The 16,605-nt window shown below is 37.5% G+C and overlaps 1 protein-coding gene across 1 annotated transcript in view; it reads right to left on the reverse strand.

Moving 5' to 3' along the window:
- The window catches only part of LOC117996802 (uncharacterized), a 43,761-nt gene that overhangs the window by 6,437 nt on the left and 20,719 nt on the right, over positions 1-16,605 (reverse strand). Inside the window, exons 2-5 of the mRNA XM_034984939.2 lie at positions 3,284-3,399; positions 2,472-2,606; positions 1,719-1,872; positions 890-1,107 (exon numbers count right to left, since the gene is read on the reverse strand). Coding sequence (XP_034840830.1) covers positions 890-1,107; positions 1,719-1,872; positions 2,472-2,606; positions 3,284-3,399 — 623 coding nt within the window. The remainder of the gene's footprint in view (positions 1-889; positions 1,108-1,718; positions 1,873-2,471; positions 2,607-3,283; positions 3,400-16,605) is intronic.

Genomic DNA, 16,605 nt, shown 5'->3' on the forward strand with positions numbered 1-16,605 from the left:
CGGTAATAAATTAATTGATGATTAATGATACGGACATCTAAGTATATCTAGATTCTACGTTATAAGTTACTGTGGCTAATTCCGTTGTAAACAATCTCTAAACTAAACAAAAATGGCACGTCTAAATCCATTGCTATCCCTTTCATAATGTTGCTTGCGGAAAAGGATAGCACTATATTAAGACCTATTAATTTAGTTTAGTTTAGAGATTGTGTACAAGAGAATCAGCCCCATTGTCTGTCTTCAATATTTTCCTCTGTGTTAATAATAAAGAAATCATTCAAAGTAGCAAATTAATTTTTACCCTACCCAGCTTACTCATTTTGCATGTGGCTATTTATGTGGCGCAACATAAAGATGAGTTTGTGAATAGGGGCAGTAAAAAACTTTTTAACCTACGGCATCCTAATCGCCTAGTTGCAAAATACCACAGGCTTGAGAAAGCCTCGCGGACAGTGGTTGGAATGGGTCCCGAGGTCTATAATCGGATTCCCCACGACATAAAAAATGCGCAAAATATTAAGATTTTCAAAAGAAAAATGAAAAGCTGGCTTGTCGAGGAGTCTTTCTATAGTTATAATGAATTTCTACTTGGGAAGATCCAAGACTAAATTGTTTAAAACATTTATTTTATTTTATATTTTTAAAAAATCTATTCTTGAAACAAGAATATGTTATTAAATATTAAGAAAAAGAATTTAAATTATTGTAATTGACGTATAATGTGTATTTATGAATAAATGACTATGACTATGACTATGACTATAACCATTTTTGTAGGCTGCCAATACAATACAACCTGCTGACAGAAAAAACAGGCGAACGCACAACGGAGGCTTAGGCTCCCGTTGGCACCTTTCAGGCTCGGAACCCTGGAAAAGGTAAGTACCTCAAGTCCGCCCTCCGAATCCTGTGCGACAAGAGTGAAAGTGCAAGCGTCGGAGTGGGCCCCGCAGCGCGTGTAGGCCTGGCCGTCGCGCTGGCAGCACGGGCCCTCGTCCTCGGGCGGCACGGGCGGGTAGTACAGGATGCGCATGCTGGAGCGGTTGCAGCCGTCGCTCTTCAGCATGCCGGCGTGGCACGCGAGCATCGTTACTGGCGGCAAACCTGCAGTAAACAAAGAAATAAATTAAAACAAGAACAATTGGGGTAATTTATCAGCTAGTAGGTATAGGTACTTACATTAAATTTTGCATTAAAGTAGTTTTTACATTGATCCTGATTTAATTCTTTGTCGATAGCATTTGTAAGAATTTTCTACATGGTCCTTTGTTGTGTAATTTTTTCTTGATTTTATAATTTTTCCTGTATTTTTTATGTACCAGGATAGCTAACGATACGTAGATATTTTTAAAATAGTCCGCAGGATAAGTGCCATATATAGTAATTTAATTTTACAGAAAATTTGCAAGTTATTAAAAGAATTAAATTTAAAAATCGAAAAGGGCTGTAATTTTAAAATGCTTGAAATTTTTTCTTGTTTTATAACTGTTTATGATTAACAAAGATATGCACTAGCAATAAATAAATAAAAATCTGATGAAATACATTGTTCCTTTTTTTATAAATTTTTAAAGTGGCAAGCACCCCTTTACCTAGAAAAAAAATTAAAAAATGAATAACTCGAAAACGATACACTTTTGCATAAGCACTTTAGAGGTCGTTTGATAGCTAATGTCCTGTACTATAACCCCTTAACCCTGTATATATAGATTTACCGAAAGCATAGGCGAGCGCCTGCAGAAGAACGCGGGAGAGGTTTGTGAGGTCGTGAGCGAGAGGGACGGCGTGCTGGGTGAACTCTGGCACCTCCTCCTGCGCGGGCATCGACGCGGCCGACAGCGTTGTGATGTTGAACGAATGGCGTAGCTCCTGGAAACGTTACAACAAAAATATTCAACAACTTACGGGTTAGTATAAATGGTAAGTACTTACAGTAAGCTGTGATAGCCTAGTGCTTAGGACGTCCGCCTTCTAATCGGAAGTCGGGGGTTCGATCCCGGGCACGCATCTCCATCATGAAGAAACTTGCATGCCTGAAAGTTCTCCGTAATGTTCTCAAAGCTGTGTGAAGACTATCAATCCGCGCATGGCCAGCGTGGTAGACTGTAGCCAAACCCTTCTCACTCTGAGAGGAGACTCGTGCTCTGCAGTGAGTCGGCGATGGGTTATACTCTCATACTTATATGACGTTTGTTGGTCCCAACGACAGCGACAATTGCTCTACAAATCCGCTATCTCCTTCTAAAGGTCGATGTACATTATTTTCTGCCGCGTACTACACTTACAGTACCCGTAGGAAGAATTATTAAAACCCGTAAATGGGGTAATTCCCGTTGAGTCACACCCCCGTGTGTACACTGTGACACAAGGTGCCTGAATTCTGTTCTTGATGTTGATCTTCTATGCTTTAACGTTTCGCTACAAAGGACCTAACATATATTGGTTTTTATAACCGTTATAGAAAGTACCTTCTTCGTGATATCGAACTGCTGCATCCCCGGGCGGACGTAACCATGGTTGCTGTCCGGGTTACACAGGTACTGCGCCTGGGAACCCTCAGGCAAGGCACAAAAATTGTCCAAATCTGCATACACTGCCTTAAGCTGCAACACAGTATGGAAATTATCGACTTCATTTTATTCTAGTACTTATTAATCTATAGCTTAGGTATTCGACTGCAGATATGAGGCTCCAGATTGGGCCAAAAATAATAAATAAATAACTAATACAGGTATTGGGATTTTCTTCCAAGAAATTTGTTATGGCGGCCCGGAGTTCGGAAGATATACTTAGTCGTGCTACCTGTGCCGGAAAACAGGTAAAGCCGTTAGTCATGCACCATCTCTGGTCATATCTGATTGGACTCTGAGAGTTCGAAAATAGAGGGCGTATCGGTACACTCTTAATATCTCTAGCGTAGTTGGCTAGTTCCCGTCTATTATACTGCTGCCGTGGCCGCAATTCGGTTAGGAGACGATTAATAATATTGTGGCGGTTGCCACAGATTCAACTAAATGGCGCTGTTCAATCGATAACATTTCATGACTTAGTCCCGAACAATTGTACTGCCGTCAGTCCTCGCACTAACGGAGTTTTCTGCAATCTGGACTATATTATATAGAAGTTTCAAGATACAACCGTTGGCCCAGCTGGCGCTACTGAGCACAACCAACCGCTCGGTGGGAGATCTCCCTTTGGTACGGTCATATCAATTAGAATCGGTTACGAAAAACCAGTATCGTTTAATATTTTATAAAATACTAGATGGTGCTAAATGTACCTTTTCTTCAGCAATTCCGTGGTTGACAAGCATCGCGAGGCCTTTCTCACTGAGAGCCGTGAACAACTGCTGGCCGATGCGCCTCACCACGGATTTCATTGGACACACATCTGTACCTGAAAATAAAAAAAACAACCGTTAATACTGCTGCCGATAATAATACTGACCGTCGATAACGGGATAAGCTACGGGAGTTCGTGCACCAATGGCACCAGGTGTGGAACAGCTTGGAGAGAGGATTCGGACAAGGGCAGAGATACCTAGATAAATAACCAAGTAGGCGCCCTCGGGTAACACGCCAAGAGCAAGTACCGGGGGGCTCTCTCGCGATTCAGCCCATATAACCGAGAGGTTGGTGCGGCCATGGAAGGTACCTATAGAGGGTTGATCAACGATAAATTGCTAAAGCAAGCCACATAAATAAAATACCACATGCCATCAGATAATGATGGCATGTGGTATTTTATTTATATGAACCTATTAAGTACCTATTTGAAATAACAGTTTAACCTCCAAGAGTAAAAGTTGTAAACCTTAGATGACCGATAATTTCGGGGGCGCGAGTTCGAATTTCCGCTTGTGTCGAAATTAGAATATTCAGGTACATGTTAGCCAACATTGTAAAACGCATAATATGTGTTTGCAACTAACCAGGTATTTGTATTGATGCGGTAGGTAGGTAGGTAGGTAATACATATGTTTTCTGCAGGCGATGCACCTGAGCGCAGCTGTAAGTCATCAACCCCGTTTATTACTTATCATTAACATGTTATTATAACGACAACAATAATGATTATTTTTTTAAAATTTCTACTCCTGAAACTCATCGTATTGATACGGGTATGTTATGGACAATGTTTGCTAAGTGTGCAAAGTTAAAACTGCCCAGATCTGCTTTGCCAGGTTTCACTTTGCGCAGAGCATCTGGAAGTTCCTGAATTAATTAACCAATTTCCTGAATTAAGATTACCGAATAGGTGCACTAACGTATTCTGGTATTAAAAAGTAAGCTAACCTAGCCGTAAAACTTTATTGTAGTCACTAAAAAATCTGTAAGTACCTACCTAATATTATAAGTCAATAGTCGTAATGGTCTCTAGCCGTGTCGTTATTTTGAGACTAATAAGCACTTTTCTTAGTTTTCTTGGCATACTACTCGTGGCTAAGCCTGCTAATAAGACTGTCAGTTATCTAGTTATCTGGTTTTTAGGGTTCCGTGCCTCAAAAGGTAAAACGGAACCCTTTAGGATCACTTTGTCGTTTGTCTGTCCGTCTATCCGTCGTGTCTATCAAGAAAACCTATAGTCTATACTTCCCGTTGACCTAGAATCATGAAATTTGGTAGGTAGGTAGATCTTACAGCACAAGTAAAGGAATAAATCCGAAAACCGTGAATTTGTGCTTACATCACATAAAAAATAATTAAAATGTGTTCATGAATAAATAAATATTAGTATTTTCAATTTTTTAAGTTTTATTTTCAAGTTAGATAACTATACCAAGTAGGGTATCATATGAAAGGGCTTTACTTGTACATTCTAAAACAGATTTTTATTTATTTTTATGCATTTCGTTGCAGTTTTATCGTGCAAAATGTCGAAAAAATACTGTAATATGGAATCCTCAGTGCGCGAATCTGACTCGCACTTGGCCGGTTTTTTGAGAACTCTGCTTGCTAATTTCTTGCCGAGCAGCGTACCTATTCTATGTAGGTAAGGTTCTTTGCTCGTAGGTAAGTGTAACAGATGTAGGTACTTAGACCTATACATTCTGCGTCTAAACCAAGGCAAAAGCAAAGGCTCAAATAGAATAGTTACCTCAATTATTTCATTTCAATACCTAACTAATTACTGAACAAGTTCGAAGTAGGTACAAGTCAGCTTGCTTCACTGCTGTGAATACTGAATAGGTTCACACAAGGCACCTTGATATCCTAGAATTCTGCAAAGGCATTCAAGTTATCACAAGACGATTTCCTTTTATGCAACACGCGTCACGTTGTTTATTGCGGAGGATAAGCATGTACAGTACACGGCAGAAAATAATGTACATCGACCTTTAGAGAGGAGATAGCGGTTTTGTAGAGCATTGTTTGTGTCATTGAGACCGACAAAACGTCATATAGGTATGAATGACAGGGACAACGCTCTACAAAGTCGAAATGTCCATTCTAAAGGCCGATGTACATTACTTTCGGCCGCGTACTGTAGAGCGTCGTCTCTGTCGTTGAGACCGATAAAACGTCATATATAGGTATGAGTGACAAAGACAACGCTCTACAAAGCTGAAATGTCATTCTAAAGGCCGATGTACCTACATTATTTTCTGCCGCGTACTGTACTCTGTAGGTCTAGGTTCAGTTTCCATTACGCTAGTCGCTACATAACTAAATGGCGATATTGAAAAGCATCGCTCTAACAGAGTACCCATTCAAGTAACTGCATTACAGTAGACGTATCTTTTCTAAACAATCGGTAAGAAAATAACGGTGAAATTTTTTTCCTACCGAGAAGAATCTGAATGGGAACCTGGAAGAAATCTCTGTTTAGATGTCTGTCTGTGTTTGTGTTGCATTTCCAATGTAACTTAATTTATTATTACTTTTTAACTACAATTTTGGTACATAAAAAAAAAAAAAAAGAATCAATAAATAATATCACACAATCACAAGGAAGAATGAAATCTAAAAGAGTGTTCTCGATTTTGGAATTTCCTACACTTATTCTATTGCACTTATTTACTTAACTTATGTATTTTATACCTATAGGGATTATTATTTACCTACTTAGGTATGAGCCGGGGTCTTAAATTCTCTACAATTTGGATATAACAAACCCATTCTTTCTAGCAGACTAGGTACTACAGGGCCATTCATACAAAAAATAAATAAAGTATCTTCCTTCGTTAGCGACACTATAAGTAGGTGTGAAATTTTATTATCAAAAAACCGCCAAGTGCTAGTCAGATTCGCGCACCGAAGGGTTCCGTACTCGGGTATTTTTTCGACATTTTGCACCATAAAGTAAAAACTATTAAGCATAAAAATAAATAAAAATCTGTTTAAGAATGTACAGGTAAAGCCTTTTTATATGATACTCCACTTGGTATTGTTATCTTACTTTGAAAATTGAAAGTACTATTCCTTTGTTTATTCCTTTACTTGTGATATAAGACCTACCTACCTACCAAACTTCATGATTCTAGGCCAACGGGAAGCACCCTATAAGTTTTCTTGACAGACACGATGGACAGACTGACAGACAACGAAATGATCCTATGAGGCTATGAGGATTCCTTTTTTCCTTTTGAGGTACGAAACCCTAAAAACAAAGTTTCCGAAGACCGTGACATTGATTTTTTTATAACTATTCGTGTGAATAATATATAGGCAAGTAGGTCTGATGCGTTACCGAAGGTCTGGCCTTGACACGGTTCACTCCGCACTCGGTAATAAATTTAATACGAATGACATAGATCTGTACCTATTAAGGAGATATGAAGTTGGACTTGGGCTTGACCTCAATGAAATGCACCTTTTAGATAGTGACGATCAGAAGTCTAGGTCCTAGGATGAGATTTTTCTAACAGAATAATCATATTACTATACAAAAAACAACACTTTTCAATTTTTAAAATTCGTGGCGGCTATTTTAATTTTTTTATTAAGTGTTTGTTGTTTTAGTGGCAATATAGAAGAAGAAGAGAAAAAAAATATATAGAAGTACAATTTCTGTGAAAATTTCGCCCGCTCGCAAAAGCCTGCTGACAGACGAGACGGACGGATGGACGGACCGACGAATAGGTTGCCGTTGGCATCCTTCGGTTAAGGAACCCTAACAAACTAAAACTTTCCCTACGTAATCAACTTAATCTTTTTCGTGGAATTTTTAACACGAAAGAAAAATATTATTCTTGTTAATCTTATCATATCAATATTTTATTGTTTTTCTATAATTTTGCTACGAGTTCTTAGATAATACAAACCTTGGTATGTGGTGCACTACTCTGGGCTTATATCTGGGTAGTATTGGATTGGCTACCTACCTAAGCTTAGACTGTATTATTAATAATAACTTAGACTAGGCATTTTCGAACTTTAAAAAAATGCCTAAGCTTTAACAGTAATTAAATAGAAATTTCATTTCATGGATCTCACCAGTGATCTCAAGAAGAAGAATTAATTTATTAGAGTGTAGGGGAAAAAACGTTTTTTGTATCGTTTACTATAATAAATTAAGATACGAAATAAATCACGGAGGGAATTTGAAGGGGCGTTGCGTTTGACCTCGGGAATAATTGAAAACGTAATTGAGTAAGCTGAAATCGGAATCCCAGCATCTACGTAATCAGTACGATCGAAATTGATTACCCTCTGACTCACAGTGGCAATCAATCAATTGCACAAGAGATATTTATGAGCAATTGACAGATCACAATCTATACTGTACGCAAATCATGAAGTAGGTGGGTATACGACGATGATTGTAAATCTATGGGTGATAGATGCTCAGCTGAATACGGTGAGCAAAGATATTCGACAGTGAAAGGGGATGTATATATGTATATGTTGAGCAAAGCGTGAGTTGTGATTCTTGATTATAGATATAAAAACGTTTTAAATTATTTCGGTTTTAAACGGTTTTATTCGTTTTAAACGGATTGGTTTAATTGGTTTTAAACCGTCCTTACATCTATACTCGTGATACATAATTCTGCACCAAAATAAAACTATACAGGCAATTTCAGTTGCTTTCAAATTTCAAGTCATTCAATATCTCAAACTTGGGGACCTATTTATATTGGTCTGACATGGAAACGGCTAATCCACTCACAAAAAACGGTGGAAATCTATTGTCAGCACAAACTACCACTTATAAACTCCTAATAGCCGGACATCCGCAATCGCCAAGCTTAGGCAGTTGCTTAGCATAAAAGTTGACCCACGCCCGTTCGGTACCCTCATTCCGCACATTGTCTTGATTACATGACTTTTGAGTCCACCAATCACAACAAAGCATTCTTCCCTGTTCCCCGCCAACAAATTACGATTTAGTTTTGCAAAATCTTGTAAAATTCGTTCGCTTGACGTTGAGTTCTCTGTGGTTGTCAGAGACCCTATGCTCTCAAAGGAGTTAACAGATAAACATCAACATTATTACGAGTATACCATCGTCAGTTTTATGAGTAGTTACGACAAACGTGACGTAAACGTAGGTGGGTAGAGTAACGGTAGGCGGTTTCCGACAACACGTTGATCGAGCCGTTATTTCTAGTTGTGATTGTCGTTTATTTATCGTGTTTCACAAGTTATCAGCGTGTTAATCATCTCCGATATGTGTTTCCGAAGTTTTAATAATAGCATCCCATTAGTTTATCGGCTAAAATTATACCTAGCAACGAGTTAACCGTTGCAATATCATCATCAATAAGGGCATCAGTAAAAGCGGCAATCATCATTCATCATCATCAACCGATAGATTTTCACAGTTGGACATAGGTCTCGTGTTGGGACTTTCACGGTCTTGCGCCGCCTGAATTCAGCGGCTTCCTGCGACTCGTCTGATGTCGTCCAACGCTGCGCCTTCCGCTGCGAGGTCGCTATTCTAGCATTTCTTTCGATCTTTCTGAATTGGGTTATCGTGATAACAGTTGTGACTTGAAGGTTGCAGCCTATCTAGAGCATAATACGAGTATTATCAGCTATTTTTGATTTATTTATCTACATTGTATCTTGATTTATACTTATGATCTAAACTCTAAAGCGACTGTTATGGACAGTAGATCTTCTAACACTGCTAAAATATTCCGCAGAATGAAATCGTTAGGTATCGACTATCAAGGGATGTCACTTTGTAGGTGCCTGTTATTTTTATTGGATTGCATTGATTTTTATAATTCTCATTGTTAAAAACTCTTCATCAACACTCGTTATGCGTTTACTAGTAAGTCCTGTACCTGAATTCATCAGAGATGTTCTTACTCGTATAACTTTTTCTAATGATTTGCGGAAGATGGTTTTACGCTAGTATTCATGTTGACAACTTTACTAATAAGGAGAATTCACTGTACAGGTTTCGCATTAGGTATAATGAGTAGGTACAAGCTTGGGCTCCACAGGGTTCTAGGTAGTTAGACTCGTTGCTTTGAACAAAGAGAAAGCGCTGTCATCATCGTCGTTATCAACCGATAGACGTCTACTGCTGGATATAGGTTTCTTGTAGGGACTTTCACATGCCACGGTATTGCGCCGCCTGAATCCAGCGGCTCCCTGCGACTCGTTTCGATGTTATCTGTCCACCTAGTGTCCACCTATTGTTTAACATCATTGATACGTGATTTAGTTAGGCAACTTATATGCGATGTATCAATCTAAACATTATCTACCATAATATATTCTCTATCATAATTAAATAACAGATGAGTGTAGATATTCCTAATACCGGATCTCTACTTTTTTTTAATCTCATATTTTGTAAGGGGCTGGATGTCTACTTATTAGTCATTACTAATTAAATGGCGTGCAGGTCATAGAAGCATAAAAACACTGCTTACTCCGGTTCAAATAGCTCAGTGCTCATTTCTTAATTTTCTCTCAAAATTCTCAATAAAATTATTGAGTCTCTTGTAGGTACTTCTACACTACACGCCGCATATGGCATTAAAATACTTATATTTTTGTTATCTAATTGCCCCATACGGTTTTGAAAGTAAAATCCTATCATGTGATTTTATGATAGGCACATGTGTGTTACGTCTTTTCCTATATTGAGATGTGGAGCAGATGTTTGACCCAACTTCCATGTGATTATTATGTTGTAAAACAGGCGTAGGATTATCTATATAATATTAATATTATACTTGCCGTACTTAACCAAGTCGAAAACGATAAACGAAGGTATACCTACTAGAATAGTGCATAGCGTAGCTAATTGCTAATATACCTAATTACCTACTATTATAAATGTATTTAGGTATAGTCCGCGACAGGTCGAGATGGCAATCGGGGTAAGAGGCGAGGGAACGCCCCGCACCACCGCACGTCACCCGCGCTCGCCCGCACAGGGTGTGGGCGTTCCCTCCCTGATTGCCATTTCGACCTGTCACGTACTACCTATGTCTAGGGCAACCCTGATGTAACTAGGTTCTAGGTCTTTTAATATGGATATGTTGGAAATTGAAATAACTTATCTGCGAATTTTAAGTTTCCGCCAATGAACTATTTTTAAGCCTCCACTGTCCCTTCGTCCGTCTGTCATCCATCTATTCGTCCGTCTGTCCGTCTGTCCATCCGTCTGTCTATCAACGGGCTGTATCTTGTAACCGTAATAGGTAGAGAGTTGTTTTCACAGATTGTTGTGTAAGTATATGTCGTATTACCGCTCTAACAACAAATAACAAAAAATTCAAAATGGCTGCCATGAAATTAAAAAAAATGCAAAAGTGTTATTTCTAGTACGATGGTACGGAGCTCTTCGTGTGCGAGTTTGACTCGCACTTAGCCGGTTTTTTATCACTTTAAGGTAAGTAGACAAAAGCTTGTTAATAAAAGATTTAAAAAAAACCGTATGAGTGTGATGAGGAGTGATATTTGTTTTATGAGGCGGAAGCAAGGGCGGAAGACATTGAGGCTAATTGTCATGTAGCACTTAGGAAATTAATAAAATACTTAGTTTCGTGACTTCCTAAACTGTTAGTTGTTACGTAAAAGGTTAGGTATCAGTATTAAAAAAGTGTGAGGTGTGTCAAATCAAAAAAGGCAGAAACTGTTATTTTATATCGTCAGAGCTTTTTCCCTTCTAACAAATCTGTAAATCGAATTGCAAATTATAAGTAGGTACCAACTCTCGCTTTATACTGAGAATGAGATCAATTTTGGAGCGAGAGAGAGAAGAGTTTAGATATATATTTTATTGGCACGATATTTAAATACCTACATAACTATAGGTAACTTTATAATGTGATAATTGTAAATTTTCATTTTATTTCCATGACCAAGCTAACGAATATGAACAATTCGTTATCATCTTGCCTGATGCCGGATGTGTCTTGCAATTCATATACATTATACATACTTAATTACTTCTCTGCGCAAACCCCGAGGTTACATAAAACATCAAACAATAGAAGCATAATAATATAAAATTGAAGTATTATTACCGTGTAATAAAATACACTGCTCTCTTTGTTCACGCTTGCTTAGTTTTCTTTTATAGACCACCTTCCTTAAACATGATACAACCAGATACCTTTAAGCACCCCTGAACTGTTTTTCTAGAGTATCAAGTTCCCAGAAACGTTATAATACACTGGTTTTGAGTAGATTTCCAACTTCCTTGTGAAAGAACGCTAAGTACAAGCTTATAGACTAGAATATTTTACAGTATTTTAGAAGAGTCGTTGTTTTCTGTCGGAAAGGTTTTGCATATTCTTTAGAAAGCTGGCGCTTGAAACCGTTGCGTTGTACCTACCTAGTACCTAGGTACCTACTTACTTAACTAAGTCGGTAGGTGATATGTGCGAGAGGCTCTGGGAATCCACCGCATTATTATCCCAAGAAAACTCCTACTATTACGTAAATGGAAAGGGGTCACGAGCGATTCGGTCGTAATTGCGGATTCATCATCATCAACAAACGACAGACTTCCACTGCTGGACATAGGGTCTCTTGTAGGGACTTCCACACGCCACGGTCTTGCGCCGCCTGAATCCAGCGGCTCCTTGATTTTTTGAAATGATCACGTAGAAGCATGGCTCTCTCCATCGCCCGCTGAGTGACTCTGAGCTTTCTTATGAGGCCCATAGTTAGCGACCATGTCTCGGATCCATATGTCATCACTAGCAACACGCACTGTTCGAAGACTTTGGTCTTCAAGCACAAGAATTTTGGACAAGAAGACTCCTTACTCGACTCGAAGCTTCCTTAACTCTGCCCAACCGAGAATTGCAGATTACTGAAAGGTTTTTCTTTGCAGTTTTCAGTAATTATTGCAAACATAATATGGGTGTATTCCCTTCTCACCAAACGGTAAAACCAAACGCGGTAAAAAAACCGATTTGTTTATTTTGTCTGCCGGATTTTTGACACTGGAAACCGTGAACGGCGTAAGCTAAAACACCGAAACTGTCGCAACTCGCAGTGGCCATAGTATCCGACACACAAAACATAAAATATAAGTACAATAGTTATTATAGGTACGAGTTCTCTCCCCATAGGGCTAAACCCGTATGAGAATTCGTAACACCGATTCGGTGAAACCGCAATTGTATGAACGTTCTGTTATGCCATACCATATTATAACCACATAATAATATAAGGTATATAAGTACTGTAAGTTAAGAATTTAGTTTAGTTTCTGTACAAAAGGCAATAAGTTATAAAGAGATGCAATGCCACCAGATATTGATCTACTTTTTACGTAAAAAAAGCTCTAGTGAAGTATTTTATACAAGCCGATGCCCGCGACTTCGTCCGCGTGGAATTCAGGTTTTTTAAAAATCCCGGGAGAACTCTTTCATTTTCCGGGATAAAAAGCAGGCAGCCTATGTCACTCTCCAGGTTTTTATCTATGTCCATGCAAAAAATCACGTCAATTCGTTGCACCTTTGCTACGTGATTGAAGGACAAACCAACAAACAAACACACTTTCGCATTTATAATAAAGGTACTGATGTAGGTACTAAACGTTAAAACTGATTGACAGTTAATTAACTTATACAACCAGTTTATACTTAAATAAGAAATATATATTGGACCATGCCTTACTTGAATTGGAATCGTCAGTCGATATCTTTGTTACAAAATGTGGTTGAATTGCATGTTGCGATGTTGCTGAAAAGGCTTTTACTTTTATGAAATCTAATAAGTACTTACCTTATTTTTACTCAAGTAAACGGTATACATTTTGAATACTACCTGTTTTTACTTGCTTGATTAGAAAAAGTTCTAAGTAGGTAGGTACGATGTTTTTTCAAATTTGTGAGTTGTAACAAGGTTGTAACTCAACATCCCAATTAGAAGGTATTCCTGTGCCATCGCCTATCTCTTTATATTTAGTATAGAGATACATGCATAAAACGTTTTACAATGTTGCAGGCTAATGGATAGATAAGACGTAGGTACCTCTACCTATAGATTGGCGCTTAAAGTTCTTTAGCTTGGTTATTAATAAAAGCAGGTCGGCCGTTCACTCGTTCCCCTACGGAGTAAAAATATTTCCTCATAGGAAAGGCGTGGTTTGTGCTATATTTGATAAATATTCGTTTTTATTCTAAGTTTTAATATAATTTAGCCAAATTAAATATTTAACCGGCTAATCCGAACAAAAGTCCTGCTCCAGAAACCTGTCAACCCCAACAATAAAATACGATTTGAAGACGGGAAAGGCTAAAACTTGCATTAAAAATCTAGAATGTCCGATCTATGCTTAGTAAATAGGTATTACATAAAATAGAGATCAGTTGTTAAGAATTCACTATATTTTTATATAAAGGAACATTAATTACTTATTCGTACACTTAAACCAGAGAGATGTCAAAATTTCTAGAGCATGCAAGTTCCTGCAATAATATGGCCTTAAATAACTTACCTGCCTTGTGTGTGCTTCATTTCTTTCAGTTAATTGGCGCTGGACATTTTTATATTTTTGTAACTTTGATATGGTAAATTATAAAAATTAAATATTATTTGAATAAAATTATATAATATTAAGATATTAAATCTTTAGCAAGATAGAGATGTACTGTTTTCGTCCGTAAGTACACGGAAATGTTTCTAGTCTTATCCGTATGTTAGAGACACGAACAAAGGTACCTATGACGATTACGAAGGTCGATTTTTTTCACTGAGTTTAATAATACCGCTGAGTTTTTACCGGTTTTACAATTGATTCGTTTTTTCTGTATTTACTTTCTTATTTAAGTTTATTTATATTATCTTACCTACTTACATTCTTCGCACAAGCACATCAAGATGAGCTTGGGGCTTGGGCTTGCGTAAAACATAGACTAAGAATAAAATTAATGATGCCTGCTTCTTTACTAAACTTGTTCTAGAAGACCACAGCCAATGTAGAGTTTACATAGACTAGGTCTAGGTTTACATTCAATAGATAGATAGATAGAAATACTTTATTGCACACAAAAAAAATTACATAACTATTACAGAAACTTAAACTAACAAAATTATTGTATGCAAAGGCGGCCTTATTGCTCACAGCAATCTCTTCCAGGCAACCTTTGGTGAAAGGAGAAACTAGATGTGTTGGATAGTACTTACACGCAATACAGAAAAAAAAAAATTCAATGTGGCATTCTGTTGTATAATCTATACAATAAATACTTATCTATACCTATAGGTATACCTAAGTAATTTTTTTTTATTACCTCTAGGAAGGATGACCTCTCATACAAGTAAGTACCTACATAAATAGGAAAATAATGTTTAATGGTTTTTCCTGATACCAGCCACGTTCCATAGAAAATTACAATTTTTTAGATCAATTATATTTATGTAATAATCATTAGGTAATTACCTACAGCACGTTGCTGCATGCAAGGCTAACTTGTCATTCATTATTCTAATGGTAATTTATGGAAACTTACGTAGAATCCGAGAAACTATACTAGCTATTGAGCTGATTGTTATAGAAAAGAAACTTGACGAACTACACTATACTAAAAAGTAGGTATCTAGCGTACCTCATATACCAAACATCCATACATATAAAAGGATGAGGTCACTGACTGACTGAAATTTCAACGTAAAATTTAAATAGCCGAGTCAAGAAACTTAACGTTTTCTTTTTAATGTCGCGTAGGTAGATCTAAACTATGACTCTAAAACTAAGACTGGCGAACCAGTGCTCTTATCGAGTTCATTTTGCGGGGATTGCCGCTCTAGTTTAAGATTAGTATGATAACTCTATGAACTGAATTACTATTATGTAACCTATTCTGTCACTCTGTGTCTACATAAATAGTTCACAATATGCTTTCTCAAATTTTAGTCAACCTTTCTGCGAAACTTATCAAGATCTTATCAACTTTTATCATCTAATTTATCAATACAAATAAAGTGTAAGCCACTTTCGTATTCATATGAGTCATGAATCATGATTCAGGAAGATCATGAATTATCAAATTAGCATCTACTTGTTAGTTGTTGTATTGCCTTTTCCAAGTAAGTACTGTAGTAGTTGTAGTTTTACTGCAAGGTATTCTTAAAATGTATAGATACAGGTGATAGTACTGATGATTACTGATAGAATACCACAAAAAACGCGAAAAAAATATTTAAAAAATTCCTATAATTTTGTAAAAGTTTACGATAATTTGCAAATAAGGCGTAGGCGGGGCATTGATCTGAGTTTTGCACGCTATACATTGCGGGTTTGATACATTCTAAATCACTAAAATTACAAAATGGGGCAAATGGTTATTGGTATTGGATGGTGTTTAGGTAGTAAAACAATAACGCTAAGTTTTTGCTAGCGTCCTGGTTACAACCTGTATAAGGTAGGTACCTATATTATGTTTAGCTTAAGGAAAAGTCGTGTTGAAATGCTGTTTTAATTCGGAAAGGCACACGTATATAATTTAACAGGAAAACTATTGGCTCATGGAATTTTTATGGTATAAGTATGACTGCATGAGCTTGATAGTGAAGAGAGAACTCTTAGGCATGCAGGTTTCCTCACGATGTTTTTCTTCACCGTTAAAGCAAGTGGTAATTGTTTTAATAGCGCACATAACTCCGAAAAGTTAGTGGTGCGTGCCCGGGATCGAACCCCCGACCTCCCGAAAAGTAGGCGGACGTCTATCACCGCTATCCTAAGTAGGTATAGTATTAACATGCACCAAAATACCTACTTAAAACTTACTCTACTTCATCATCATCTCAAGCCATCGTCGACTTACTACTGCTCACAGGTCTTCTCTCAGAATGTCCACGCTGACCAAGTGCGAATTCAGACTTTATACCTTTGAGAACTTATTCATTTTTTTTTTAATTCAGATACAAGTTAGCCCTTGACTGCAATCTCACCTGATGGTAAGTGATGATGCAGTCTAAGATGATAGCGGGCTAACCTGGAAGGGGTATGGCAGTTTTTATTAAACCCATTTAAATTCTAACGAATTAACATTTAGAAATGAGGTGATGCGTGAACAGATACAACAGACAGTATGGAACTGGGTCACGAGGTGACTTAATGCATTTTAGAAGGCTGTTCGTCACAATTTGTTAACCTGATATCTTTATGACGGTGTGTGAAGCTGAGCCTATTGTTTACATTGTGAATTAATTATTTACCTGTTATATACCT

The sequence above is a fragment of the Maniola hyperantus genome, chromosome 4 (assembly GCF_902806685.2).
Source record: "Maniola hyperantus chromosome 4, iAphHyp1.2, whole genome shotgun sequence".
Lineage (NCBI taxonomy): Eukaryota > Metazoa > Arthropoda > Insecta > Lepidoptera > Nymphalidae > Maniola > Maniola hyperantus.